Consider the following 27,891-nt stretch of genomic DNA (forward strand, 5'->3'; position numbering starts at 1 on the left):
TAGAGAGGGGTGCTTGCAACACCACAGGTTGTGGTCAGCCAGTTTAGAGGAATGCGCTTTTCAAAATAACTACCAAATTATGCCGACATTCCATTCAAACAATGCAGTCAAACCACCACCATACACTGGCTGAAATCAGTTGATGTTAGGACTTAGACAAGTTGTAAATGCATACTATTGTAGCATTTAACACTGACAGATTTCCAAGAAAACAAAAATGTAGACATTTATGGTCTGTTTACATTTAAATAATTGTGTAAAACTGTATTTATAATTATATATATTTTTTTACCTTGTCACCTCAGGGATTCAATCTAGCAACCTTCCAGTTACTGGACCAACGCTCTAACCACTAGGCTACCTGCTGGCTACCTGTCTATTACACAATTTCTGATATACCATTTGCTTTACTTTTTTCCCCATGCATAAGTAAAATCACCTATGCCTCTACTGCCATTCATTGCAATTAGACTGGTTTGGATTTTTCCCTGACCACTTTGGCTTCCATTTTCTGACCATTCTGGAACTTTTAGGTTTCATGACATAGCCCCTCTAGTAATTTAATAGGATCTCTACGCATATAACCTCTTTGCTCGTACTGAACAAAACATCTATAGACAAATGCAACACAAATACAGCACGTAAGCAGGCCTACAATCAAAATATATTATTTGGATAAGACACAGGCAATTATTTCAATATGAAATGTATCAGACAGGGGAAAATCATTGACAAAGTATTTTTGACATTTGTTGTTCACATTGTGCAGGTGTGGAACTCATCCAGTAGGCTACAGGTGTGATGTCACCTTCAGGAATGTTATTGCTCAACATCTTGAAAACATGTCTCTTGTTGACTTAACAGTTTATGGGCCTTCAAGGTTTCATTGATTAACTATTGCCAGGTCTGATGTATTTATTGACCCTTAGAAAGTATTTAATTGGAGCTGCGAGGCACCTGTCTCCATCTGAAGGGTAATAATCACAACAGATGTTTCTGTGATTGTACCAGGCGTTGTGAAATCTGGCACATAGTGAAATTAGTTAAGTGTAGTTTATAACGCAGTTTCCTGGAGGAGCGCTTACGCTTCAGATGACATATCTAAATATGCAAACCCAGCTAAGCAAACCGAGCAAGTGTGCTCGCATATTCCTTAAAAGACCTTTGCATGAAAAATGAGAAGAAAAAACCCCAGCAAAAGTACTGTTTGTCCATTTTGAGATGCTGTAGCCAGTAATAGTCTGAATTAATCTAAAACAACTCAAGAAATCTGCAATTGATTTTGATGTTTTTCTGAGGAGATCTTAGTTGCGCAATTTCACATCTAACTAAAATGTTTGGTGCAGTATTACTCGAGTGAAAACGCATGCATGAAAACAAGTTGTCTCTCATTGAATGACAACAAACACTTTTTGAGTCCCTACTGTTGACCAATCACCTACGAAGGAGCATAGACTTCTGCTACAGACTTCGGCTTGCCTGAGAAAAAATGTTGTGTGCCCTAACAGCCGACAAAAAAAACTTGCAGAAGACCAAAACCAACAAAAACGTCATAATATATGCACAAACTGTTACGAACTGTTTTGGCTGGGAAGCATTGCGGACGCCTTAATCCACAGCAGGAACTTCCATATATTGGCTTGTCTTCAGTATTGGACCGTAATCAGAGCAGGGACTCCTTATATGGGCACAGCCTTTTCATATTGGAATGCAGCCTGGAGCTGGAACTCCATACATGGACACTGACATTCATATTGTGACACTGACATTCATATTGTAACGCAGCCCTGAACAGGACCTCCATAAATGGTCCCAGACACCAATTTTGGACCGTAGCTTATTAGGAAGGAACACCATATATGGACATAGAACTTACATCCGGTTGGTGAGCATATGTATGGTCCATGAAATGGTGGAGTGTGTTATATTGGAAGCATGTTGAAGAGTGAAAGATTGTGTTGGGTCATTGAGGTTTGGAAGGGATTTGGGGGAGGGTCTGTTAGAAGGGCTCTTTTTTTTCTTAAAAGTATTGAGTTAGATAGGAGGATTTAGAAATGTGGAACTGATGTTGTAAAATGTGGTGGACAACATCCTAGCACAGTAGGTGGCGGCATGCACCTTTAACATTTGTTTGTGCAAACAGTCTACTGCCTTTTGCCATCCCGTGGCTGGCCGTGGGCCCACCATTTGTTGCAACTGGCCCACATGGCATTACACACCCCAGGACGGAAATTTTCGGACCACCAAACAACTATTGATTTAGAACCAGAGTTACCGCAAGTCAAAGAGAAAAGGAGCTGCCTTCACTATTCCAGCACCATTTCAACCTCACAAAATCAGCTATGCTTACTCTAATACAGTGACAACTAAAAGGCACCAAAAACGATTTAGTCCAATCAATGTAAGTTAAATATGTGGCTGTCCATGTTTCTGCTGTGTGTGGGTGTTGACTCACCCTACTTGTAGAGAAATACCAGTGCCATCTTACTCTCATGTTGAGGAAACAGTATCACTGTCATCCAATACACTTATTTGTTGTTGTCTTTGGCTACCTGGCTAACATGCTTGCTCGCTAGCCTAACTTCCTTTCGTGGGTAACATTAGTTAGTTAACATTAGCCTTCTACATCTAGCTACATACTGACCTTCCATCCTCTCAGGCCAGGAACACAATGTAAGAATGAATGGTTGGATCAGAATTGCAGTTGGCCAGTATGGAGAATTACGATTTTTTTTTATCAAGGTAGGCTAAATGCTCACTGGCTTCCCTTGAATTCAATGCTACAGGGGGCAACAATCTATGGCGCCAGATAGCTGCCAAAAGGTTGAACGTACGTATCGTTAGGATCATAAGAAAAGCCATGAGTGAAACATGAAACGTTACATTTTATCTGTGAACATACAAACACCATGTTATGATTATGGAATTTTGGGGGGGCAATTCAGGCATACAATAATTCATTTCAGAGTTCTGGCAGCTTCATCTAACCAACAATTTTTTTTTTTACACCAAACGGCCTGTGAGGAGTGCTACGCAAACAAGCATAACACAGTATAAAAACGACTGAAGTCAGGGAAACCGGAAAAGGTATCCTGCATGTTTTCAAGTCTCCAATACTCCTCACTTGAGTTCATTTCACATTTATTTAACCAAGATCAATTAAGGACTATACCAGCCAAAGCTGGGCCAATTGTGCACTGCCCTATGGGACCCCCAATCACAGCCAGTTGTGATACAGCCTGGATTCAAACCAGGGTGTCTGTAGTGACATTTCTAACACAGAGCTGCAGCACCTTAGACCACTGCACCACTCAGGAGCTAATGTAATGGATCTCTACAGCATGGGCATACAGTGCATTCGGAAAGTATTCAGACCATTTCCCTTTTTCCACATTTTGTTACGTTACAGCAGGGTAACGGGGTGGCAGGGTAGCCTAGTGGTTAGAGCGGTGGACTAGAAGGTTGCAAGTTCAAACCCCCAAGTTGACAAGGTAAAAATCTGTCGTTCAGCTCCTGAACAGGCCCACTGTTCCTAGGCCATCATTGAAAATAAGAAATTGTTCTTAACGCACTTGCCTAGTTAAACAAAGGATCAAAAAAGAGCCTTATTCTAAAATGTATTAAATATTTTTCCCCTCATCTATCTACACAAAATACCCCATAATGGCAAAGCGAAAACAGGTTTTTAGAAAGGTTTGCAAAAATAAAAAACAGAAATCCCTTTATTTACATACTAAGTATTCAGACCCTTTGCTATGAGACTCGAATTTGAGCTCAGGTGCATCCTGTTCCCATTGATCATCCTTGAGATGTTTCTATAACTTGATTGGAGTCCACCTGTGGTAAATTAAATTGATTGGACATGATTTGGAAAGGCACACACCTGTCAATACAGGTCCCACAATTGACAATGCATGTCAGAGCAAAAATGGTACTGGTGTGCCAAGTCTAGGTCCAAGAAGCTTCTAAACAGCTTCTACCTCCAAGCCATGAGACTCCTGAACGTCTAATCAAATGGCTACCCAGACTTCCGGAGGCATGCAGCCATAGAGTCATTATACCCTAATGTAGGCCTATTTGCCTACTAGCCAAATAAAGTGCAGAGCATGCATGATGTGTGCAACTCATCATTCCAACATATTTGAACATTTAATTCATCCTTCATTCAGTTCAGTCAGTCAGTGTGTCATCCATTCTGTCATTTGTTGCAATAGGAACTAAATCAAAGAGAATAGAACAGTCTTATCCATTTGTTTACTGAAATACATGTGTGTATCTAAAATGATCTAAATTCTCCAAAGTTCTTTAGCCTATCACTTTAATAATTCAATGTTTAATTTAGGTCTATCCAAATAAAAAAAATAGGCCTTCAACTTATAGGCATTGCAATTTAGTCTATCATTTTGGGTACTGGTGTCTTGCAGAATACTATTTGTGTTTTATAACTGTTTTTCTTATAGGCCTCCCCTTAAAAAGAGACCCTAGCTCATAAGCCTCTAAATATAGCCTCTAAATAAACGTTAAACAAAATAGTTGAAGAAGCACATGCAGTGACTGATAGGTAATACAGTACTGGCAACAAGAATAGGTTATAGGTAGTCTTGACCATTTGGGACCCCTTGCCTATTTTGCTCGGGACAGGTTATAGCCACGACCGGGAGACCCATGAGGTGGTGCAGAATTGGCCCAGCGTCGTCCGGGCTAGGGGCGGGTTTGGCCGGCTAGGATGTCCTTGTCCCATCGTGCTCGAGCGACTCCTTGTGGCAGCCGGGTGCATGCACACTGAATTCAGTCTCCAGCTGTACTGTGTTTCCTCCCACACATTGGTGGGTTAAGTGTCAAGAAGCAGTGGGGTCATATTTCGAAGGACGCATGGCTCTCGACCTTCGCCTCTCCAGAGTCTTTACGGGAGTTGCAGCGATGGGACAAGACTGTAATGACCAATTGGATATCATGAAAAAAGGGGTAAAAAGTACCCCCCAAAAATATAAAAAATATAATAATTTTGTTTTGTCTCATTATGGATATAGCCTCTGCGTGATGGGGTTGTGCAACGCAAATGGCTATAACAAGCCTACATACAGACTGGAATTCACAAATACAACAGTCAAAATGCCTAACATAAGGCCATGCTCCCAAATACTGGAAAAGTGAGATTCGTTAGGTTACAGACCTAATTTAACGGTTACGTTTCATGTTTCACGCATGGCTTTTCTTACAATCCTAACAATTTACGTATGGATTTTTTAAAGACGCTAACGATACGTACATTCAAACGTTTGGCAACTATTTGGCTCCATAACAATGTCATACTCTTTTGGACCAGACAGCATCAGATGGTCTACACTTACAGAGACAGTGACGCTGTTTCACTCACTCAGTTGCTTTCTCCGGTGAGATTTGTATTTATTATGGATCCCCATTAGTTGCTGCCATGCACCAGCTACTCTTCCAGGGACCGGAAAAATTAAGGCAGTTAATACATTGTCTCTTGCGTATTGAAGGAACATTATGAAACACAGAGAGACGAAAGATACATTATTTAATGTTTTTATCTTTGTACATTTTTTGGGATAGCCTGGCTTCCCTTGGCATCCATGAATACACGCCACTGGCTACTACCCTTTCAGACATGTTCCTCAGATGGTGAGAAGCTGAACTCGTGAAACTCCCATTTGTGAGCCATTTTTCTTCATCTGATAATGCAATGTCAGGTTGTGTACTTGGAGATGGAGAGACTTTATCAGTTAGCTAAAACTGTTTCCCCTCTATAATCAAAATGATTATTGGAATAGGCTAAAACAGTCTCATCAATTATGACATGAACACAACTTACATAAATATACATTCACAGACATTATAGACAAATGGCTGTGGATATTCAAAAATATATTACCATCATCATACAGGCACAACTATTGATATAATTGTTAGCCTACATTGCTTCATTCATATAAGCAAACAACATTCATTGGCTACTGTAGCTAGTTTGGTTTCAGTTTACTGTGATTGGTTAACTTTCATGGACAATTGGACAACCCTGCCTTTGCTAAGCTATCATGTGTTGCAATTGTGCTGTCAAGAGGGCTTGGTCGGAGCACAGCTAGTTCGGCTTAATTTCGCAGCCAGATAAAAGGAGAACAGGATCAGTGAGGTCAGTAAATACAATTACAACCTATAGCGACAAACGTATTTTAAAAAGCATGACAATTGTAGTAATTTGAAGACATCGCCACGTTTCGTGACTACTAGCTTGCTTACTACAAACTCTACTGTAATATTAGATGTCTGCCTAAGTGTCTGTTTAGATGCCTATTTCGATAGAAGTTTTTCAAGTTACATGACTCAATAGTTATCTCCCAAAGACGCTGTTAATATTATTACAGTACTAGGAAAATTCCTCTTGTGGGGGAAAGTTCAGCTGAATCGTCTTTCAAAACAGCAGCAAATATTCAAATGGCCACTCAATGCAGACCTCTTATTATTTTCTTCTTGGTAAAATAGTATTTTTCATACTTTCACTTGGCATAACTGTACATGGTGTGTCTAGATCTGGAATCGTAATGTTGTAGGCTGCTAGGACCATTCACTTCTATGCCTGGGACCTTTTATATATATAAATGTGCTATGGCTGGGGCCCAAGTCTTTCTTCATACAATCAGTCAGTGTTTCACTGCTTGCATACCAACGTGCTTGCCATTTAGGCCTGCCCTACTAGCTGCCGGGTCACAGAGAGTGTTTTTTGATAGTAGATTGAACACTCACCAGGATGTGGTTGTCCGAAGGTGTAGACCTTCAATGCAAAATCATGTCAATTCCCCCCCTCCAACTGTTTGGTATTGTTAGTTGCAAAGCAGTTATTAAAATATATTGCTCTAGTATTATATTTCTCTTTATCTGTTTCTTGTTATCTGATATGAGAGACAGACTTTGCTCCAGTGGTGTCACAGTGTAAGTGAAGATCTCACTGTGGATCATTTCAGTTCTAAATAAGTATGCCTACATTAGGTCTGTATTTCCACCTATGTTTGTCCTGTAGTTTATAGCTTCAGTCGTGACCTTGACCCAGGAGCACTGAGCTGTATTATCATACCAAGCTAGTCTCCTCTCTCCATTCATGTTACCTTCACTAAGAATGAGAGAAGAGTATGCTTATACACACAGTGACACAAAAATACTAATTGCGGTTTAGATGCTTAATATAGGTATTAATACTGACCAAGTATTATGAATATAAGAAACACAGTTAAATGTGAAATCAGTTCAATGGGAGTCTAGTTCAATCACATCAGTCAATCAGAGCATGTTTTGGATGCCTCGGAGTCTGAGGCAGGCAGGAGGCCCATGTTTTTGGCCAGCTCCACCACTCATAAAATGGCAGTAAGCCTCTCCAATGGTTTTTATAAGCTGCCTGCTGGTAGGAGACTCAGCTGCCCTGTCCTCACCCTCAGCATGGTCTGGTCCAGACTGGGCCTTCCTCTTCCTCAGCTGCATCAGTATGTGTATGTAGAACTCTCTCATATGGGCAAACTCTGCTCTGTGCATCAGGTCCATGTAGTAGCAGACCTGGTTCCACCTCTCCTGATCAGACAGCTGCTGGTAGTACTGCATGCACCTTTGCCAGTACTACACAGGTGCCTGCCATGGACCATAAGGGAAGGGGAGAGTAGCAGGAGAGGGGCCTGCTAAGGGGGTGAGCCCAGGGGGTGCCCAACTTCCTCCTTCAGCTGCGGCAGAAATGGCCTGGAGTGGGCACAGTACAGGGCTGTTATTGGACTGCTGTGGTGGTGAGGCCTGGTCAGGAGCCCGAGGGAAGTTTACGGTTCCCAGAAGCCCGAGGGAAGTTTACGGTTCCCAGGAGCCCGTGACTGTACCTTCAGACCCTTTATAGAGCTCTTATGGCTGATGAGAGAGGAGGAATCTGGAACATCCTTCATGGTGTTCACGTATCTGACATGGGTCTCCTCCACCTTTACTTTAGGAGCCTGCTCTGAGGTGGGCGGCAGGTTGAATGTGCCCACGTAGGTGAGGGTCAGTGAGGCCTGCTGAACAGGGCCAGGGACCAGAGCCACAGGGCTGGGTGCTGCTGTAACGGATGTGAAACGGCTAGCTAGTTAGCGGTGGTGCGAGCTAAATAGCGTTTCAATCGGTGACGTCACTTGCTCTGAGACCTTGAAGTAGTGGTTCCCCTTGCTCTGCAAGGGCCACGGCTTTTGTGGAGCGATGGGTAACGATGCTTCGTGGGTGACTGTTGTTGATGTGTGCAGAGGGTCCCTGGTTCGCGCGAGGGGACGGTCTAAAGTTATACTGTTACACTGCCACAGTATCAGTTTGACATGAAAATTACACATCCATATTGCTGTTGTAATAAAAACTATCAGTATGGATTTGAAATTGCTTTGTGATGTTGCTTTAAAGAGAGAAGATTTTGGTGACAGAATACTGTTTGTCCACTGCCTCTATGGCAATTGGATAAAGTGACGTCCAAAGATTTTGGCATCTCTGTATTAGAGGTCGACCGATTTAATAATTTTTTTCAATGCCGATACCGGTTATTGGAGGACCAAAAAAGCCGATACCGATTAATCGGCCGATTTTTCTATATATATGTAATAATGACAATTGCAACAATACTGAATGAACAATAAACACTTTTATTTTAAGTTAATATAATACATCAATAAAATCATTTTAGTCTCAAATAAATAATGAAACATGTTCAATTTGGTTTAAATAATGCAAAAACAAAGTGTTGGAGAAGAAAGTGTAAGTGCAATATGTGCCATGTAAAAAAGCTAATGTTTAAGTTCCTTGCTCAGAACATGAGAACATATGAAAGCTGGTGGTTCCTTTTTAACATGAGTCTTCAATATTCCCAGGTAAAAAGTTTTAGGTTGTAGTTATTATAGGACTACTTCTCTCTATACCATTTGTATTTCATATACCTTTGACTATTGGATGTTCTAATGGGTACTTTAGGCTGGCAATACTAATCTCGGGAGTTGATAGGCTTAACGTCATAAACAGTGCAATGCTTGAAGCACAGCGAAGAGCTGATGGCAAATGCAGGAAAGTGCTGTTTGAATGAATGCTTATGAGCCAGCTGGTGCCTACCATCGCTCAGTCAGACTGCTCTATCAAATCAGACTTAATTATAATATAATAACACAGAAATACGAGCCTTTGGTCATTAATATGGCCGAATCCGGAAACGATCATTTCAAAAACAAAACGTTTATTCTTTCAGTGAAATACGGAACCGTTCCGTATTTTATCTAATGGGTGGCATCCATAAGTCTAAATATTGCTGTTACATTGCACAACCTTCAATGTTATGTCATAATTATGTACAATTCTTGAAAATTAGTTCGCAACAAGCCAGGCGGCCCAAACTGTTGCATATACCCTGACTCTGCGTGCAATGAACGCAAGAGAAGTGACACAATTTCCCTAGTTAATATTGCCTGCTAACATTAATTTATTTTAACTAAATATGCAGGTTTAAAAATATATACTTGTGTATTGATTTTAAGAAAGGCGTTGATGTTTATGGTTAGGTACACATTGGTGCAACAATGATTTTTTTCGCGAATATGCTTGTTAAATCACCCGTTTGGCGAAGCAGGCTGTGATTCAATGATAAATTAACAGGCACCGCATTGATTATATGCAATGCAGGACAAGCTAGATAAACTAGTAATATCATCAACCATGTGTAGTTAACTAGTGATTATGTTAAGATTGATTGTTTTTTATAAGATATGTTTAATGCTATCTAGCACCTTACCTTGGCTCCTTGCTGCGCTCGCATTAGTCAGCCTGCCATGCAGTCTCCTCGTGGAGTGCAATGTAATCGGCCATAATCGGTGCCCAAAAATGCAGATTACCGATTTGTTATGAAAACTTGAAATCGGCCCTAATTAATCGGCCATTCTGATTAATCGGTCGACCTCTACTCTGTATATAAGTTCCATCTCAATCACATATCAATGACTTCTGACATTCCATAACCCAAAGTAAAGACAAGGCAAAACAACAGCAGATCACCATACAGATGTAGGATCTTAATTTGAGCAAGTTTGCTACAGCAGAAAAATAATGCTGCAGCAACAGGAAGTTTAAATTATGTGGATTATAATTAATGGCCATTTTTTTTGTAGGTGTTGATACATCTTTCATTAGGGAAAATCAGTGTTGTGTTCGAGACTACCTAAAGTGAGACCGAGTCAAGACCAAGACCAGAGGGGGTCCGAGGCTAAAGTCAAGACCGAGGCCAGAAAAATGCCAATTCAAGACTATGAATGTAATTTGGTCAAATCACCACTATAATAAGAGTTCAAAATGTCCAGTATTTCTGTGTTCATAATTCAAAAGAACATATGGATTCTTTAGACATTCAGAATGATGAAAAAAAATGCATGCTGAAGAGCCACTCGACAAGTGATTACTAACCCGAACACAGTGGGGAACAATGAGGGACTTCTACACTTTCAGAGAAAGGTTAAGGATCTATAAAATGTTTTTTTTTCCAAAGATGTTTTGATTTTAATCTCTTCAGTTTTTGTTAGAAAGGAAAGGGTTAACACTGAAGAGAGAAATATTAAATCAGGATTTTTCTTTGACGGTCTCTAGGCAGATAAATCTAGTTAGCTAAGTCAGCCATTGGCTAGGCCATCAGATGCTTGATAGAGGGCATCTGCCATTCAACTATATTAGGGGTGTCAACCAATCACATTGACTTCTAATAAGTGGGACCACTTTTTCAAAAACCCATGGGAACTTCTGCATTCTCGAAGGCCAACAGGCCACTGTGCAATAGCAAGCAGTAGTTTTCCCACGGTCCAGCTAGCTAGCTTTTGTTGTAGGCTAGTTTGCAGAGGCTGCAGCAGGTGTTATCGAAGTAAATGTTGTTGCTAATTTGTTAGATTGTCCTTTTTCAAGAATAACTTTCAACAAGAAGTTAAGTTTCAAATGATCATCATCTGGTAAGTGGAACTGTGTTTTTTTTATTTATTGCAGCACGCTTCCTGTTAGCCATCTCGTTTGAAAATAACTTATGTCAAATCAATCAAATCAAATGTTATTTGTCACATCTGCTGAAAACAACAGATGTAGTGTAGACCTTACGTTAAATGTTTACTTACAAGCCCTTAACCAACAATGCAGTTCAAGAAATAGAGTTAAGAAAATATTTACTAAATAAACTAAAGTAACACTAAAATAAAAATAGAGGCTATATACAGGGGGTATCGGTACCGAGTCAATGTGTGGAGGTACAGGTAAGTTGAGGTAATTTGTACATGTAGGTAGGGGTAATGCTTAGATAATAAACAGCAAGTTGCAGCAGTGTAGTGTAGTCAATGTAAATAGTCAAGGTGGACATTTGATTGTTCAGCAGTCTTATGGCTTGGAGGTAGAAGCTGTTAAGGAGTCTTTTGGACCTAGACTTGGTGCTCCGGTATCGCTTGCCGTGTGGTAGCAGAGAGAACAGTCTGACTTCGGTGACTGGAGTCTTTGACAGTTTTTGGTCCTTCCTCTGACACCGCCTAGTGTATATAGGTTCTGGATGGCAGGAAGCTTGGCCCCAGTAATGTACCGGGCCGTACGCACTACCCTCTGTAGCGCCTTACGGTCGGAGGCTGAGCAGTTTCCATATACCAGGCCGTAATGCAACCTGTCAGGATGCTCTCGATGGTGCAATTGTAGAACCTTTGGAGGATCTGAGGACCCATGCCAAATCTTTTCAGTCTCCTGAGGGGGTAAAAGGTGTTGTCGTGCCCTCTTCACGACTGTCTTGGTGTGTTTGGACCATGATAGTTTGTTGGTGATGTGGTCACCAAGGAACTTGACACACTCCACTACAGCCCCGTCAACGTGAATGGGGGCCTGTTCGGCCCTCCTTTTCCTGTAATCAACCATCATCATCTTTGTCTTGCTCTCATTGAGGGAGAGGTTGTTGTTGTGGCACCACATTGCCAGGTTTCTGACCTCTTACCTATAGGCTGTGTCATCATTGTCGGTGATCAGGGCTACCACTGTTGTGTGGTCAGCAAACTTAATGATGGTGTTGTAGTCGTGCTTGGCCACACACTCGTGGGTGAACAGGGAGTACAGGAGGGGACTAAGCACGCACCCTTGAGAGGCCCCAGTGTTGAGGATCAGCGTGGCAGATGGGTTGTTGCCTACCCTTACCACCTGGGGGCGGCCCGTCAAGAAGTTGCGGAGTGAGGTGTTTAGTCCCAGGGTCCTTAGCTTAGTGATGAGCTTCGTGGGCAATATGGTGTTGAATGCTGAGCTGTAGTCAATGAACAGCATTCTCACATAGGTGTTCCTTTTGTCCAGGTGGGAAAGGGCAGTGTGGAGTGCGATTGAGATTGCGTCATCTGCGGATCTGTTGGGGCGGTATGTGAATTGGAGTGGGTCTAGTGTTTACGGGATGATGGTGTTGATGTGAGCCATGACCAGCCTTTCAAAGCACTTCATGTCTACCAACGTGAGTGCTACGGGGCGATAGTCATTTAAGCAGGTTACCTTCGCTTTCTTGGGCACGGGGACTGTGTGAAAACATTCTTGCATTTAAACTCGGTTACTTTGTGTGCTAAACGTGAAATGTGTTTTGCAATGGAAAGTCAGTTGTTCATTGCAATTCGGAAATGCTTAGCCTAATGGTTATGTTTTTGTATTCTTATGATTGGGACCTACTGGCTTATTTTCTTTGAGTGAATTGACTGCTTATCCTTTAACATCATACTGTGTGTGGCTGCTTTCTTTCCATCGGCCCAATGAAGTGGTGTAGTGGTGCCTTGAGAAGAGGGTCCTGTGTGAAGGAAAGGTGCCCTGTGATGTACTATGTTTTCCTAAAGATTTTTCAGATTTTCACTCTCAAAATCCCAATAAATAGAAATGTGATGTCCTTGAACCACATCAGGAGACCATTTGAGGTGTGGGAAAAAATAAAAAAAATGTTTTAGTTGTCCCTTATTTCAATTGAGCTAAACAAATGCCCTCCCCATTGATACAAATCAGCATTTATAGCATTCTATCAGGTAGGCCTGCATTGCTGTCAACATTTAATTAGGAAGTTTTTTTGGAAAGCCTTTAGAAATGTTCATGCAAACAGTGTATGATGATTGAATTGCACATCGTAAATAGCCTACTAACCAAGACTACGGACCAACATTTTTCAATACCTGATTTGCATACCCATTGTTGCCATAGTTATCATTTACTGGTGGATGTAAGTTGAAATGTCTTTTCTACCCTACCGGCTAAGGATGTCATTCTGTGAGCTGCTCCATGCGACAACCAGTTGAGAGCTGCACACTCATGCTGCCTGCAGATGATATGCTGCTGAAACTAGGCTATTTGTGCTGCCTGCAGATGATATGCTGCTGAAACTAGGCTATTTGTGCTGCCTGCAGATGATATGCTGCTGAAACTAGGCTATTTGTGCTGCCTGCAGATGATATGCTGCTGAAACTAGGCTATTTGTGCTGCAAGCAGATTAATATATTTCACGTGCTTTGCAATTGTTTAGGCTACTTTGTGCATGATTTCTCTATTGTACTACAGCGGGGACTGTGAAGAGACACAGACACACATACACATGATAAGACACTCAATCTACTGTTAGGTTCTAATTATCAGAGTAAGAACTCGACGAGGACTATGAAAGCTTAGACCAGGTTTATTCTTCCTAAAGGATCGAACCGCTGAATCGACAAAAACGTGTTTAGTATAGTGGTGGTATATGTACCCCACTTTGGGTGGAGTCTCCTCCTTCTCGCTAAATGTAGTTTCCTGCCTAGCAATAAAGATACAAAGTGATACGGGCAATAACCCTTTCCTTCTCCCTTAACGTGACCTGACCTGACCTTCACCCCATCACTAATCCATGACTCTCTCCCCTTATCAATGCCTGCCACGTATGATCGTTTTCCCTACACTCAGTACATTCCAAGCATAATTGCACCCACCATATACGTTCCTCCTACAGATAACCATTAACTTCTGGTGTAAACCCTCTAAACCATAGTACTCAATATTTCAATAGAATACCTGATAATTAACCCTATTTCAAGTTTAGGAGTTAGAACCCAGAATCCATCACTACACACACGTGGATGTTGTATTGTAAATATGTGATAGTGGAGTAGTGGCCTGAGGGTGTTATGAAATGTAACGTCATATTTTAAATTGTGTATAAAACTGCATTGGTGTTGCTGGAAACCAGGAAGGGGATCCTTAATAAATAATAAGTTGTATACCTCCACTACACTAATTTGATATGCAAGCAGTAGGGATTAAGAAGTGAGTATAGGCAATGCCCACTGAAAAACAAAGTGTGTATATGGGGCTATACCTGCGTATAGCCTCTACTCCACCACTGGCCCTTTGTGCTTTACAAAAAGTGCCCTCTCCTACATGAGTGCGCTGGTATTACGCTTGCTGTCCTTTCAGCATCACAAGCCTGTCACACACTGATGGCCCAATAGGCTCGACACTGCGCGAACATGTCTATAACAGATATAAATACTGCTACAATTTCCCCGTCTCCCCTTACTAATAGTGAGCGTGCAAATTTACAACAATTTCCCCCACTCTTCCCTACCAACTAGTCAATTAAATTCAGACAGTTTGAGGATATTTTTCAACAAAAGTTAAGGACAGTAATGTTACGAGTAAAGTAGGAATCCCAGGTTTTAATAGGCGATACAATATTAATGTTTCAAGAAAGGAGTGTATATATTTGGCCTGGAGAATCAGTTTTATCCGCTGACTGAATGGAAGCTGATAATTGTGTTTTTTTTACTCTGTAAGATATTACAGACCGATATGCTCAATATGTGGTCTCGAGACCGGACTCATATTACAATCCTGGGGCAAATTAAGTCTGACATTTTTAAAGTGGAAATTACAAACTTTAGAAGCCTTTTTAAACCTCGAATAGACTACAAGTTTGCATTTGCTGTGCAGAAAAATTCTCAGCAACAAAGTGACCAAATTGAGATCCTACATCTGTGCCTTTTTGGACATGGAATATTGAGCAGTACACAAAAATAAGCTGTAGCCCTGTCCTCTGCAGAGGAATCAAATGTTCTTACCACTATAGATGAAAATAGTTGGTCTTGCAGAAAGATTTACCTGTTCCATCAATGGTACAGACTGATCAACTTCCTGAATAAAAAAATGTAATGCACATTTTTGTATAGAAAGCTTGGTCTCAAATGGCCTTAAATTTGATGCCACCAAAACTGAATTCAGGATCAACTTTGGCACATTCTTGGCCCAAACATTCTACCAAAGTTGCTATTTTCAAGTGTTGTCATCCAATTGAATAACAAACACATTCAGAATCACCATGACATTATGAACAAAGTTCTGCAGGATGTTCATGTTCAATTGTGATGTCATCAAATAAAAATGTTTGCCAAAATTGTTCAGGTAAATTATATAAAAAGCACATGATCAAACTGCCACATCTTTATTATAACAGCAAACATCCCAATGAAGGCCTACATTACTTTGGTCTGCAGTGAGATGGGCCATGGCCCAGTTAGACTTGTAGCAGAGGAGCTATACTGTTTGTTTGTAATATAAACAATTACTGTATCTACCTCCATCAGAATGATTTTAATATTTTAGGCTGTGGGAGACATAATTGAAAACCACAAGACTTCAGTCATCCTTGCTCAGTTCAACTTCTATCCAGTGACGTGAATAATTCTTCAATTCTGCCCTATCCTTTTCCATCTTGACTGTACCCTGTTGTTTGACAAATGAAGCAAACATGCCTGGGTTGTCATCTAACAGATGGATGGGGGGGGGACAGCAAAATAAATCCCACCGCTGCTGTTTAGCTGGATAATACATTTCTGTCTTCTGAAGCAAGTAAAAGTTCTCTCAAACTGTCATTTCATGTCAGAAATGAAAGAAACATCGTGCACAATGGCAGACAGCGAGAAGTCTGGTGAGCCCAGTGCAGCAGCCATAGCCCAGCCAGCTGATGGAGACCAGCAGGTGAGGAGCACCATCACTGGGACTGTACTCTATAACACACAGCTCTCATGAAGGGTCTGGTACACGGATAACTTTGAAACCAGCATTCAATATTTCACAGAGAATAGGCACTCAAAGTTGATTCATTGGAAATATGCACTCCTCAATTGTAATATGCACACACAAAAACTCAGTGTGCAGAGTTGAGTTATCAGTACAAAGCAAACAAAATATGAAATTGGCAACACAATGGCTGTTTCTTCTCAAACCTTGCTAAAGTATAAGCATTGTGTGTTTTGTTCCCAGAGTGTTGTGTCCCGTGTGGGTAGCATCCCCCTGGTGAGCTCTGCTTGTGGTGTAGTGTCCAATGCCTACAGCAGCACTAAGGACAGCGTTCCCCTTCTGAAGGGGGTAATAGATGCTGCCGAGAGCGGGGTGCGCACCCTGGGGGCAGCCGCCACCACCGGCTCCAAGCCACTCCTGGACAGACTGGAGCCACAGAGTGAGTTCTGATGCATAGTGACCACAGACAGACATCATTTTAAAAATTATTTTATTTTAGTGGATCACTTTTTGTTAGGAATTGATTCATAATTTGTTACAGTTTCTGTGGTGAATCAATATGCCATGATGGGACTAGACAAGGTGGAAAAACTGCAAATCCTCCAGCAGCCAGCTGACAAGGTGAGACTTTCCAAATCTAATATTGACTAGTCAACAACGCTTCCTCATGCATCCAATTTGACTAAAGTCCCCAAGAAAAGACAGGTAAACTACTTGATATCTCATCCCTCACTCACTAATCTTCGCTTGGAGCATAGCGTCTCAACATATGGATCTCCACGCTGTCCTATTCTGGGTCAGGTCCCAGGTTGATGTGGTTTTTTGTCTCCGGTTGAGTAGTTCGTCCTCTTGGGCGTGTCCAGTTGGGGATGGCTCCTTGAGGATGAGGGTGGGCTCTAGAGGTGGATTTGATCAGGCCAAGTCACCAAACAGTCCGAGTCAGGAGGCACTGATTAGGGAGGAAACAGGGTTGGTCTGTCTGGTTGGTCCGTCTTTCGCCGTATTGTAGTTCGGGATGTGGTCTCACCATGTGATGCCCAGTATGCGGCAGAGGCATTTGCAGTAAAAGGCGTTCAGACGACATGTGAGGTCCAGGTTTTTTTTTTTCCGAGAGTGTGCGTTGTTTCCAGATGTTGTCTAGGCTGGCCATGGTTGAGGCTTCCCATGGTTGTCACCGTTGCTCCTGCAGATGTATAATACCTCATATATTTATAACAGCTTTTTAATGAGCTGTATATTTTCTTTCCCACAGCTGGTTTCAGACACAGTGGGCATGATGTACCAGTCTGTTAGCGGGGCAAAGGAGGCCATGGCTGGAGCCAAGGACACCATGACTGGGGCTGTATTGGGGGCAAAGGAGTCAATAACCGGGGCTGTGACCGGGGCCAAGGAAACCATGGCTGGGGCCAAGGAGACCATGACTGGGGCTATGATGGCTGCAGTGTTTGGGGGTGTGGAGATGACCCAAGCAGCCGCCAGTGGATGGTTCAGCTCATTCATGGGGACCGGTGTGGGCCATATGGTCAGCAGTGGGGTGGGCCTGGCCCTCAGCCACTCTGAGAACTTGGTGGACCAGATCCTGCCTCTCAGCGACAGAGAGCTGGGTCAGTATGAATGAGAAAATGAACTAGTAACCACTGAATGGACTGTACTGAAATGGATTTCAACCAATCCCTGGTGTGGGTGCTGCTGAGTCAGGTCTAGAGCTGCAAGATGATGTGATCATTTAATTTATTTGTAGATATGTGTATGTAGACAGGGTGGCACTAAAATCAATAGCTCTGATCTCAGACTGAATTATCCATTCTAGATCATCTTCATTTTTTCCTGTTCAGCTGCTTTGGCCGAGCCTGCAACAGGTGAGGTGGCTACTGCACCAGTGGTGGGCTCTAGCCCATCTAGCCCCAACTACTTTATCCGTCTGGGCAAGCTATCCTCCAAGGTGCAGGAGCGGGCCCTGGAGCAGTCCCTGGTGAGAGCCCGGTACGCCAGAGACACCACATATGCCACCATAACCCAGATCACCAGCACCTTGGACCTGCTGGAGAATGCCCGCTCCACCCTGGCTGCTGCCAACCACCAGCTGGGAGGGGCACCAGAGCAGCTGCTGCAGCACTGGAAGGAGTGGCAGGAGAAACAGCCTAAAGATGGACAAGTAGATGGTGGGAAGGTGGATGGTCCCAAAGACCAGACTGCGGTAGGGAGTCTTAAATTAGTTTGTTTTGACAAAGTAGTCATGGGAATGAATGTACTTGGGGAACGTTATAAACATTGTCTAGGTAACCACAGCTAACTGTAAATGCCATTGTTTGTGTTGCAGTTGGAGTGGCGAACCCTCTCGATGGTGCATGGTCTCAGTGGCCAGTTGCGGTCTGCCTGCTCTGGTGTGGTGTCCAGCGCCCAGGGCCTGCCCAGTGCGGTCCAGGACCAGCTGGCAAATGCACAGAAAGCAGCTGAAGAACTGCACTCCTCCCTGGGCAATGCTAGCACCCTCACACCCCACCTCCTGGAGCAGACCCGTTATCATCTAACACAGGTATACCAAACTCTCTGTTGCTCCATTTTTCCTGTGTGTATTCATTATGAATACACCAGCTGCTGGTTTCTCATTATTTATTCATAGTTTTAATATTTCAACCAACACATTGCATGTACATCATCATAACAGATAATGATGATTCACTCTGAGGTTATTTATGTTGATTGACACATTTTCGCAGGTGCGACATTCTCTAGATGGCGTAATGGAGTATCTGCTCAATAACACTCCTCTCAACTGGCTGGTGGGACCCTTTGCACCCCAGCTTACTGAGAAGGGGGAGGACAGGCAGGCTGTGGATAAAGGCCCTCAGACCTAGGCTTGGTTTGAGGACCGACAGGTTGGAGTAGATTACTTCAAAAAGGCTTGCACTTCATCTGCTTTCAGTGACCGAGGCCTTAGATTAACATGTTGCTGGCATGGTGTGTTCATTTTTTTGTACAGTGCAGTAAATAATGCACTTACTGCACACACTTGTGAGTATAAACTATGCTGATAATAACATGGCACATACATATGGAAATCACAATACTGCTTTGTATATTCTCCAGAAGGGGATGACCACTAAAATGGCCATATTTGTGCTGTAAATCACACTCCAATCTGTGAATGTTAAGGAACCATTTAAAACCAACTCATTTTGTTTTTCTGTAACACTAACTGTACGAAATGCTGTATAAACCCCACGTGTGACTGATCTTTAATCCTTAAAAATTTACGAAAAGGGGTCATGACAAATTGGTGTGATATTTCTGTGCTCTCCTCTGTATGTGTATGCTCCTGAAGGGTCTCTCTTGTTCTTGATTGCTAATATGGTCAATAAAGTATTGTTGACTCTCCTCCTGGGCTTGTAGTCCATTATATTTGCTATTTCATCTTTTTATATAATACATGATTTCATTCACCTGCATCTTTCACTCATTGTTAGTTGATACTGCCTAGTGAATATTTAGAATTGGTTATGTTGTCTCCAGTCTAAGTACTTTGCTCTTCTTTTTTTATTTTTCCAATGAACACACAAACATGTTTTCCAAGAACCTGTATGTTCAATGTCACAGTACTCATAAGAATAATGTTTTAAATATAATTATATCACCCCGTTTCTACAATGGTATTATTGTATTTGGCAAATGAAATGGGGATATTATGCATGTGAGAAAATAATGAATTGTTGCTTAGAATTACGTCACGGTGGTTTCGAATGTCGGGAGCTAGCGCTGGTTAGGAGGCCGCGCGCACAGAAGGGACCGATTACTTGTACATTTCTGGAGACTAAGGTCGTCAACACCGCTCATCACTTCGTATTTCAGGTACTGGGTTGCTTTAATAATAACATAAGAAACGATTTCGCTAATGTAAACCGATTAAATATGTTCCCGCTGACGACAAGCTACTGTACCGTTAGCGCTTCATGCTAGCTAGTTATAGTGGCCAGATAACATGTACTGCCAGCTACAACTGCTAACGTTCGTTTAGACACTTGTGTGAAAACTAAGTCGTGTTACATATTCAGTGTAATTCGTCTGACAAATATAATTACCCAGATAAGCTAGTGCATTTTTACATTCAGGACATGAAAAATATGACGTCGCCGCTGGTCCTTGTTTTCAATGAATTAGCTAGCTAAATGTTACTGTAGCTAACTAAATAACCAGTCTCTTGCTAGCCTAACGCTATTTGCTTTTGAGCGAGGACGCAATTGTTTTCGACTGCGGACAAACAAGACCTGGGTTGATGATCAGCAGTAACGTTAGTTACTAATTGATCTAGTTAACCAGACAGCTAGTTTGCCAATTATTGTCAGTCTATGACAAGGGAATGCCATCATTTTATTGTTTTGTTCTTTGATTTCAAGTTTGCTTGAACCGACCAAAACATGTAGCTATGATGCTGGCGCTGTAATTGAATTTAGGCTATCCTGGCAGCCTTGGCAGAGTTAGTATTTATTGGTTTATCGAGGCACAAACTATTTTGTTTTCAGTGCACACACTACAGCTAGCTAGGTAGTAAGCTTTTGTTTGTGACACGGGCACTGTCTGACAGTTTGCGATGTGTATTTTGTTGTTCTGTTTTCCATGCTGTAAAACAAGGAATACCAACGAGTTCATGGAAAATTAGGCCATATGTATAGTCATGGTGACGTATATTAAACATTTTTTGTCATTTAACAGGCGCTCTTAACCAGATTAGTGAGTGCATACATTTTCATATTTTTTCATATTGGTCCCCGGTGGGAATCGAGCCCACAACCCTGACGTTGCAAGCGCCATGCTCTACCACACGGAATATCTCAGTTTTACTTCCAGCCAGGTGCATGTGTAATAGAGTATTGTGATTTGTAACTGCTTCTGTTTCTACTGTCAGTGTTATTTGACCATTCAAATGAAGTAAACAAGTTGTTTTTGTGGTTTGAAAGCTACGGGTGTAAAATTCTAAACCTAATTTAACAGAATAAAGCATAGCCTCTGGATTGGGTAGCCTCCATGCTAGTAACAATAAACAGTATTTGTATTGTATCTAACAAAATGGATCACTCATCACCAGTACTATACAGATTAGATCTGTCAGGATCATCTCTAATACACTAAACCAATAATCAATCATTTACACTTACTCCTAGCAAAACCACTAACACTTTCAGAACTGCTCTCCTGCTCCAATGCCGGTCTCCAAGCTCTTTTAGCCTTTTTATAGACATGTTCATGTAAACAATGGCAGTGAGTTTGACTAACTCTTCAACCCCATTTTCAGGAATATCCTCTCCCATCCCCCTTACCCCCCCTCCCCCTCCCCCTTTATCAGAAAGCATGGCTCAGGAGACCAATCAGACGCAGGTGCCAATGCTTTGCACTATGGGCTGTGGTTTCTATGGTAATCCCCGCACCAATGGTATGTGCTCGGTCTGCTACAAGGAACACCTACAGAGACAACAGGGAGGGGGCCGTTCCAGCCCCCCAGGTGAGAAAGGTAGGAAGATGGGAGAGGGACCCAAAAGGAGGGTGGTGGGTTGCTAAAAGGGGCTGGAGAATGAGGTAGCAATCACTGCTAAAACCTTGGCATTATAAAGCAAGAGAGTGATTTATCAGTTCGTGAAACACAACCCTTTTTTTTTGTTAATTGGACCATGTAGGTAATCAATAGCATGTGGCATATGATTCAATATAGGTACAATTCATTCAAGGTCAACAACTGGGGGGGGTTCAGTTGTGTCCTATATAAACGTGTGGTTTATCTACAGGCTCGGCAGCTTCATCGCCAGTGGGGTCCCCGGGAGCAGCTGGTGTGTCAGTGGAGAGCACAACGTCGGAACCCAGTACGGAAGGGGTCACTCCGCCCGAGGAAAGGACATCCAGGTATGCTGACATAAAATCAGCTTGTCTCTGCAAACAAACACACAGACTGCTAAATGGAATCCATTACATTGACAGTAAGCTGTTGCTCAAGAGGCTTTTGTTCATTGTTTTTGGAGTTCTATAGTATATTGGATTATGGTTTCAGTTGTTTACCTCATTATTGGTCTGTGTGAATGTGTGTCTCCAGTCCCAACTCCCCCAGCCCAGTAACCCAGCAGATGACAGCCATGAGTATCTCCCAGGATACTGGAGCCACTGACTCAGACCGGGCTGATGGGGACGAGGAAGAGGACGAGGGGACATCCAAAAACACTGGTTAGAACAACAGGGAAAAAAGCTTGAGACTTTCTTGGTTTCCAAACTGTTTTACAGTAGCAGTCATCAGCAGTATATGTCTTGTCTTGTAATACATAACTACGCTGCAGCCACCCGAGGGTACACTTCAAAAGTAATATATGGGTAGCTCTGTTTGTGAGGTTCAGTTAGATGTTGTATTTTAACAGGGCCAGTGGGTGAGGCAGCCCAGGCCTCGTCTGATGGTGATCAGACCCCTGACAAAAATAAGAAGAAGAACCGATGCTTCACCTGCCGGAAGAAAGTGGGCCTGACTGGTAAGACGGAAGATAGGGTGTCCAATCAGAAACGCATCTTTTGACCAATGGGTAAAATAATATGGTAATTGTGTAGATACTCCTCTAAGAAAACCAGTGGTCCAAACCTTGTCTCTGATAATCCATTCAAAAATTATTGGAGTATTTACCCTTGTAGGATAGCTGAAATTAGAGACCCTAAATCAGAGAAAAAAGTGGTAAAATAACAGGAAAATAGTTTTGCATCAGCTAGGCTGGATGCTGTGTGAGAATTAAGTCTAACTGAATGGCTCACTGTTGAACTCATCTATCTTCTCGAATCTGGAGGGCATAAAACAATATAGAGGTAAGATAGATATTGATTTTGAGACATGACATGGAGTATTTTCATATTATAATATACACTTTTCATATTAATCTGAAATTCTCGTTTTTTAAAAGATTTTTCACAAAAACAAGTGTATCTTTGAAATGTCAACCTTTACACTGAGCCGTACTGCAAGCTTTGTATTCTTTAAGCATTTTACATTTTAACTTCGATCTTTTCAACCCGCGGAAACCACTTTGCAGATGACTGACTACCAGAACATGTAAAATCCTCAAGTTGCTGTGAGAAAGCGTCACTGCTTTGCTGGGTGCTTATTACCGAATGTATTAGGTTACGAAAACTGACTTTTAGGATATAATGTTAATACCATGTTAGAGAAAGACCCCAGTGAATGATTCAGGACATGAAGAATCATATTTGTTCTGGTAAAATGTATTTTATAACATAAGGAAGTGTGTTTTGGGTAGTGGGTGGACACCTAACAGAAGGTTTCAGGGCGCACAGCACACACATGGCAGGTGGCTGTTGAGTTCAAAGGGGTTATGGGGCATTGAGCTCGAGTGCAAAGGAGTTATTTTCTGAGTTAGCTTTTAGGTGTTTGAGATTGTCTCGAATCTTTACCTCTGGGGAAATGGAAGCATGCAGGGCTAATTAGTTAGTTCAGATACATTTTTATTTTTTTATCTGACTGATGTTACTGCTCTCATACAGTGCTGATTTGATGCTTTTTCAATGGTATGTTTGTTTTATTTTTTTCAAAGAAATTCTATAATCTGCTACACAAACTAAATTATATCTAATTTTCAATAGACATGATTGATCTGCCTATTTGAACGTCAGAACATCATATTTATCACACACAGTGCAAAAATAGCACAGAGACCTCAAGACTGAATGTTAATATGATGCCATTGTCCTTACTGGCTGTTTTTTAACTAAATCTTTGGTTAAAAAAAATTCAATATTTGCACGTTTATTTAATAGATCCTATTCCAAACGTAGACTACAAGTTGTATGAAAGTAGTCCACCTATCACATTGCTGTTTGTGTAGAGAGCAACATACTGCAGGTTAGTGGTGCATTTCACGGTCCACTGCATTTCACAGTGTACTGTTGGCTTGCACTCTACCGTGGTGTTGGCCTGCTATACAACAATCTCTTGGAAGAGCCTTGTGCTCACTACCCTCTAAGAAAGCACACTGTTACTACACATCTCAGGTTTTCATCTTGGTCCAGTTGGTTGGAACTGACCGTGGAGACTGAGACGTAGATAGGGTTGGATGTTAACTTTGTCCATCTCTTCACTCTCTAGGCTTCGACTGTCGCTGTGGTAACCTCTTCTGCGCCATTCATCGCTACTCTGACAAACATAACTGTCCTTACGACTACCGAGGCGCCGCCGCAGCCCGCATACGCAAGGAGAACCCCATCGTGGTGGCTGAGAAGATCCAGAAGTTATGAGGACTAAGTAGAAAAGTCTCTGACGTGAAAATTTGGAACAATGGCGGCATGGAATAATACCAGATAAAATGGCTTCATTTGTTCATGGTAGGATAAGGCGGGTGGGGTGGCAGCGTCACAGCCCCTGTCCAGCCACTCCCTTTATTGGCATCTCCCTCTCTCTCCTAGAGTGACTGCTGGAGTGTGAATGTGTGTGTGAATTCCCATGTGGGGAGATGGTGTGTGTGTGTAGCTTGAGAGTCAGGGAGAGTGCAGTAGGGTTAGGTGGGCATTTGTCTGCTGTGGGGAGGGAAGGCATTACATTTTTACCCTTTTTATTGTTAACTTGGTGGGACTTATTTTTATATTATCCCTGCGAGGTAGTTAAAACGAGACAGAAGTAACCTGTTTAAGAGCATGCCACAGCTCGGATAAGGACATTGGGAGGTCAAGTTAAGATCCATACTGGGAGTATCTGTGTGTATCATCAAGATCTTTTGAAGACTTCACATTAATTTACTCCCAAAGAAAAACCATTGTCTAGTTTCTGTCAAATGGGCCTTTTTGTCTTATTTTAATGTTTCCCTCTGGGTGATTAGTTCACAACATGTCAAACTCCCAAGTCTCTGCATTGAAGAATGTTTTCTCTTGGATATATTGACTTCTCATACTGATGTTGGGTGCATGAACAGTTAGTTATTGGAGGGGGTGGGACAGGGCTGGGGTTATCAAGATAGCCTTGACATAACTGAGTGATTGAGTTCTGTTATTTTTCCCTTCCTTTTTGTTTTAATGAGCGAATGACATCAGAAGATCTATATTAATATATTGTAGTTAGCTTGAATTGTGTGATTGCATTCTATTTATTTTTTAAATAATTTGGTTGGTTTGTACTGGAGGATTGGCAGCATGTGTCCGCAAATCATTTGATTTGTACTTAACCTTTCAATTCTATTTAAGCATTTCCATCTGATTATGTAACCATTTGAAAAATACACGTTCTGATATGTGATGGAGTAGAGTGGACATAAAAGGTCCATTATTTTGGAATCAAAACGCAACAAATGGTGTCAACTGCAGAGCACAAAACATTGAATGTGCAAATTAACCTACTCTGTTCAGCCTCTGGGTCTTTATAGTTTAGTTGGATCTCTATGCAGGTTTGCTACAGAGAATAAAGCATATTCTTCCCATGCAGGCAGGACATAATGTAGTGTTCTCCTTGAACACCTGCTTTTGTTCCATATAGCTTACACTTTAAGCCTCCTTGTCCTTAACCACCATCATACCACTGACATATGCTGAATGATAACTGAACTGGTTGGCAATTAATCTCCATAGTGACACACCTCTATTCTCAGCTGAAGTGAATTACTTCAGAATGTCCTCCCAAATGAGTCCTTTTTCGAAGACGCTTCTAGCTAGCTACTTCCGGAAGATCAAAATGTGCATGCATGTGCAGTCAGATGAATAACTGTTTATTATAAACAGAAAAACAAGCAAGAATGTTAAGACACACAGCATTATAGCACAATGCAACGCGTTACTGGAACCTTGACTGGCTGAGGTTCAAGTTAATGGGACTCTACTGTGTTTTCAATTGTAAATACCATGTGGCTACTTTTCATGTAGTATAATCTTATGTAGAATGTCGCCAGATAATAGGCGGGGAGAAAAATATCAAAATATTAGTATGTGTATAACAGTGCTTTTCATAACTACCCTAAAAGAAGTGCAGTGGCACTACTTGGTTTTCCTTTTATTTTGTTTCACTCACAGGTAGTTCCTGTGTCTTCAAACGGTGTAGAATTTAGTCAAAGGGCTCAAATCACCCTGGATGACATATTTATCTTTGACAGTGTCATGCTAGGTTGCTTTCCAGTTCCTCCTGACTGCCCTGAGATTCAGTGACTCAACTCTACAGACAGTCAAACACATCCCTTCTATGTCCAAAGTACTGCTACTAACTGGCTCACTCCTCAGCAAGGGCCTTGGTGTCCCTGTGGTTGTTTTCAGGATTGGTCACACTAGTTAATTTCAAAACAATTTGTGGCAGTTTTGCATTGTTGAATCAAAGGTGTATCAAACATTGATTTACAATTCATGCTTTTTCATAACATAGCAGAAGTCATTGAAAAAGATTGTGTGGAAAAAGCAGATACTGAAAAACAGCAAGTGTAACACCTGGCAAAACAACAAGGAGAAAGTCTGAACTGAAGGAGATCTCTTTATATAAACGGAATAACCTAGACTTAATTTAGTCAGACCTGTGATTGGCGCGTTAGCCTGGGTAGTATTACCAGTTAAAGAATGTCTTAGTGAAGGGCGGGCAGCAGTGGCTTAGGGCCTTGGCATGCAAACACCAAGACAGCCTGTCCCTGAGCCTAGCCCGGAGCTCAAAGCCCCTGTTACGAGATGAGTCCTCTGGTTTATCATTTGGAATCAGACACTTGGATCTGAGGGTTCACACTGTTTAAAGTATCTGAGTGGAGATGGTGCGGTGCCTTTGATACCATGTAAGAAGAGGGCCTGAGAAGAAGTGTGTATGATGAGCTAGGGCTAGGCTGTCTGAGTTGAAAAAACTTCCTTGCTGTTGGTTTATTCCCCATGGTGATGTTTCGGTTTTAAGGGTATGCACTAAACAGACTTTAAAATGGGGCAGAGATGCGTGGCATCGTGTACCTGATGAGTGTACTCTGTTCTAGGGCAAGGGAACAGCATCGGCTTGTACTTCAGTTTGGCTGACTGTCGTCTTTGCAGTTGTGATGTGTTGCAGGTTGATAGTTCCCTTGACTGCTCAGACTATCCCAGCATTTAAAAAGGTGAGCAGTTTGAATGTTACCAATGGATTGATGGGGTCATGCTTATCAAGCTATTTTTGTCTCTGGAATTGACCACACTGAGCCTCCCTTGTGGGGCCCGCTGAGCTTATGTTTTAGGCTTAATAAGATCTGTTGAATCACTGCAATTGTTTATATATGGATCAACTAAACCGGATCAGAATCAGTGATTTGATGTTAGGAAAACATCCACTGCAATTTCAATCTGTTGCACTTTTACAATGTTGATGTCAAGTTTGTCTTTAGCACACTTTAACATAATCATTGTCCTCATCTTGCAGGCCATTACTACAAAAGCTTTTGATCTGTGATGGGTAACCAGCTAATGGGTGACCAAATCTGGCAATATTCTCTCAATGTTCCCATAAAAGTTCCCATAAAATACACGGAAGTGCTTGACTCATTCCACTGATGTATGAGAAATGATGGAACAGACAATAATTGAGTTCCAAAAGGTTACAAATTGTAGATCTCTCCTGTAGGAAATTGCAAAAGTGCAGTCAAGTCCTTTGGACTGGTGCACACCAGTCCCCCAGAAACAACACCAGATATCTTTTTCTTTTTTTTTCTTTAAAAATGTAGGGTTGTATGATGTGTAAGTATAAAACAATAAAATTACAAAGTTTATTTTAAATTTACACTGTCTTTTGTATTTATTTGTACAGCTGGACAGATATAGTAAATCAGGGTTCAGACTTTCCTCTTTGAGATCGGTTTATCCTATAAAAAGCCTAACATT

At 41.8% G+C, this 27,891-nt stretch overlaps 2 protein-coding genes across 5 annotated transcripts; both read left to right on the top strand.

Annotated features, from left to right (window-relative positions):
- Positions 1-6,009: 6,009 nt before the first annotated feature.
- Positions 6,010-19,440, top strand: LOC110521483 (perilipin-3). 2 transcript variants are annotated; one of them, XM_021599059.2, is made up of 8 exons: positions 6,010-6,154; positions 15,926-16,020; positions 16,306-16,501; positions 16,604-16,683; positions 17,315-17,666; positions 17,898-18,259; positions 18,383-18,598; positions 18,783-19,440. In XM_021599059.2, the coding sequence occupies exons 2-8, from the start codon at positions 15,928-15,930 to the stop codon at positions 18,918-18,920; spliced, it is 1,437 nt and encodes a 478-aa protein (XP_021454734.1). In that variant the 5' UTR covers positions 6,010-6,154; positions 15,926-15,927; the 3' UTR covers positions 18,921-19,440. The 2 variants fall into 2 exon arrangements, with proteins under 2 accessions (XP_021454734.1, XP_036825277.1); XM_036969382.1 differs by lacking the exon at positions 6,010-6,154 and adding an exon at positions 10,842-10,985.
- A 318-nt stretch (positions 19,441-19,758) lies between these two features.
- Positions 19,759-27,790, top strand: LOC110521484 (AN1-type zinc finger protein 5). 3 transcript variants are annotated; one of them, XM_021599063.2, is made up of 6 exons: positions 19,759-19,911; positions 21,353-21,559; positions 21,840-21,954; positions 22,142-22,269; positions 22,458-22,565; positions 24,185-27,790. In XM_021599063.2, the coding sequence occupies exons 2-6, from the start codon at positions 21,409-21,411 to the stop codon at positions 24,331-24,333; spliced, it is 651 nt and encodes a 216-aa protein (XP_021454738.1). In that variant the 5' UTR covers positions 19,759-19,911; positions 21,353-21,408; the 3' UTR covers positions 24,334-27,790. The 3 variants fall into 3 exon arrangements, with proteins under 3 accessions (XP_021454738.1, XP_021454735.1, XP_021454737.1); XM_021599060.2 differs by having other exon boundaries at positions 19,760-19,911; positions 21,353-21,568; XM_021599062.2 differs by having other exon boundaries at positions 19,788-19,911; positions 21,404-21,568.
- The last annotated feature ends 101 nt before the right edge of the window (positions 27,791-27,891 follow it).

Source organism: Oncorhynchus mykiss, chromosome 30 (assembly GCF_013265735.2).
Source record: "Oncorhynchus mykiss isolate Arlee chromosome 30, USDA_OmykA_1.1, whole genome shotgun sequence".
NCBI lineage: Eukaryota > Metazoa > Chordata > Actinopteri > Salmoniformes > Salmonidae > Oncorhynchus > Oncorhynchus mykiss.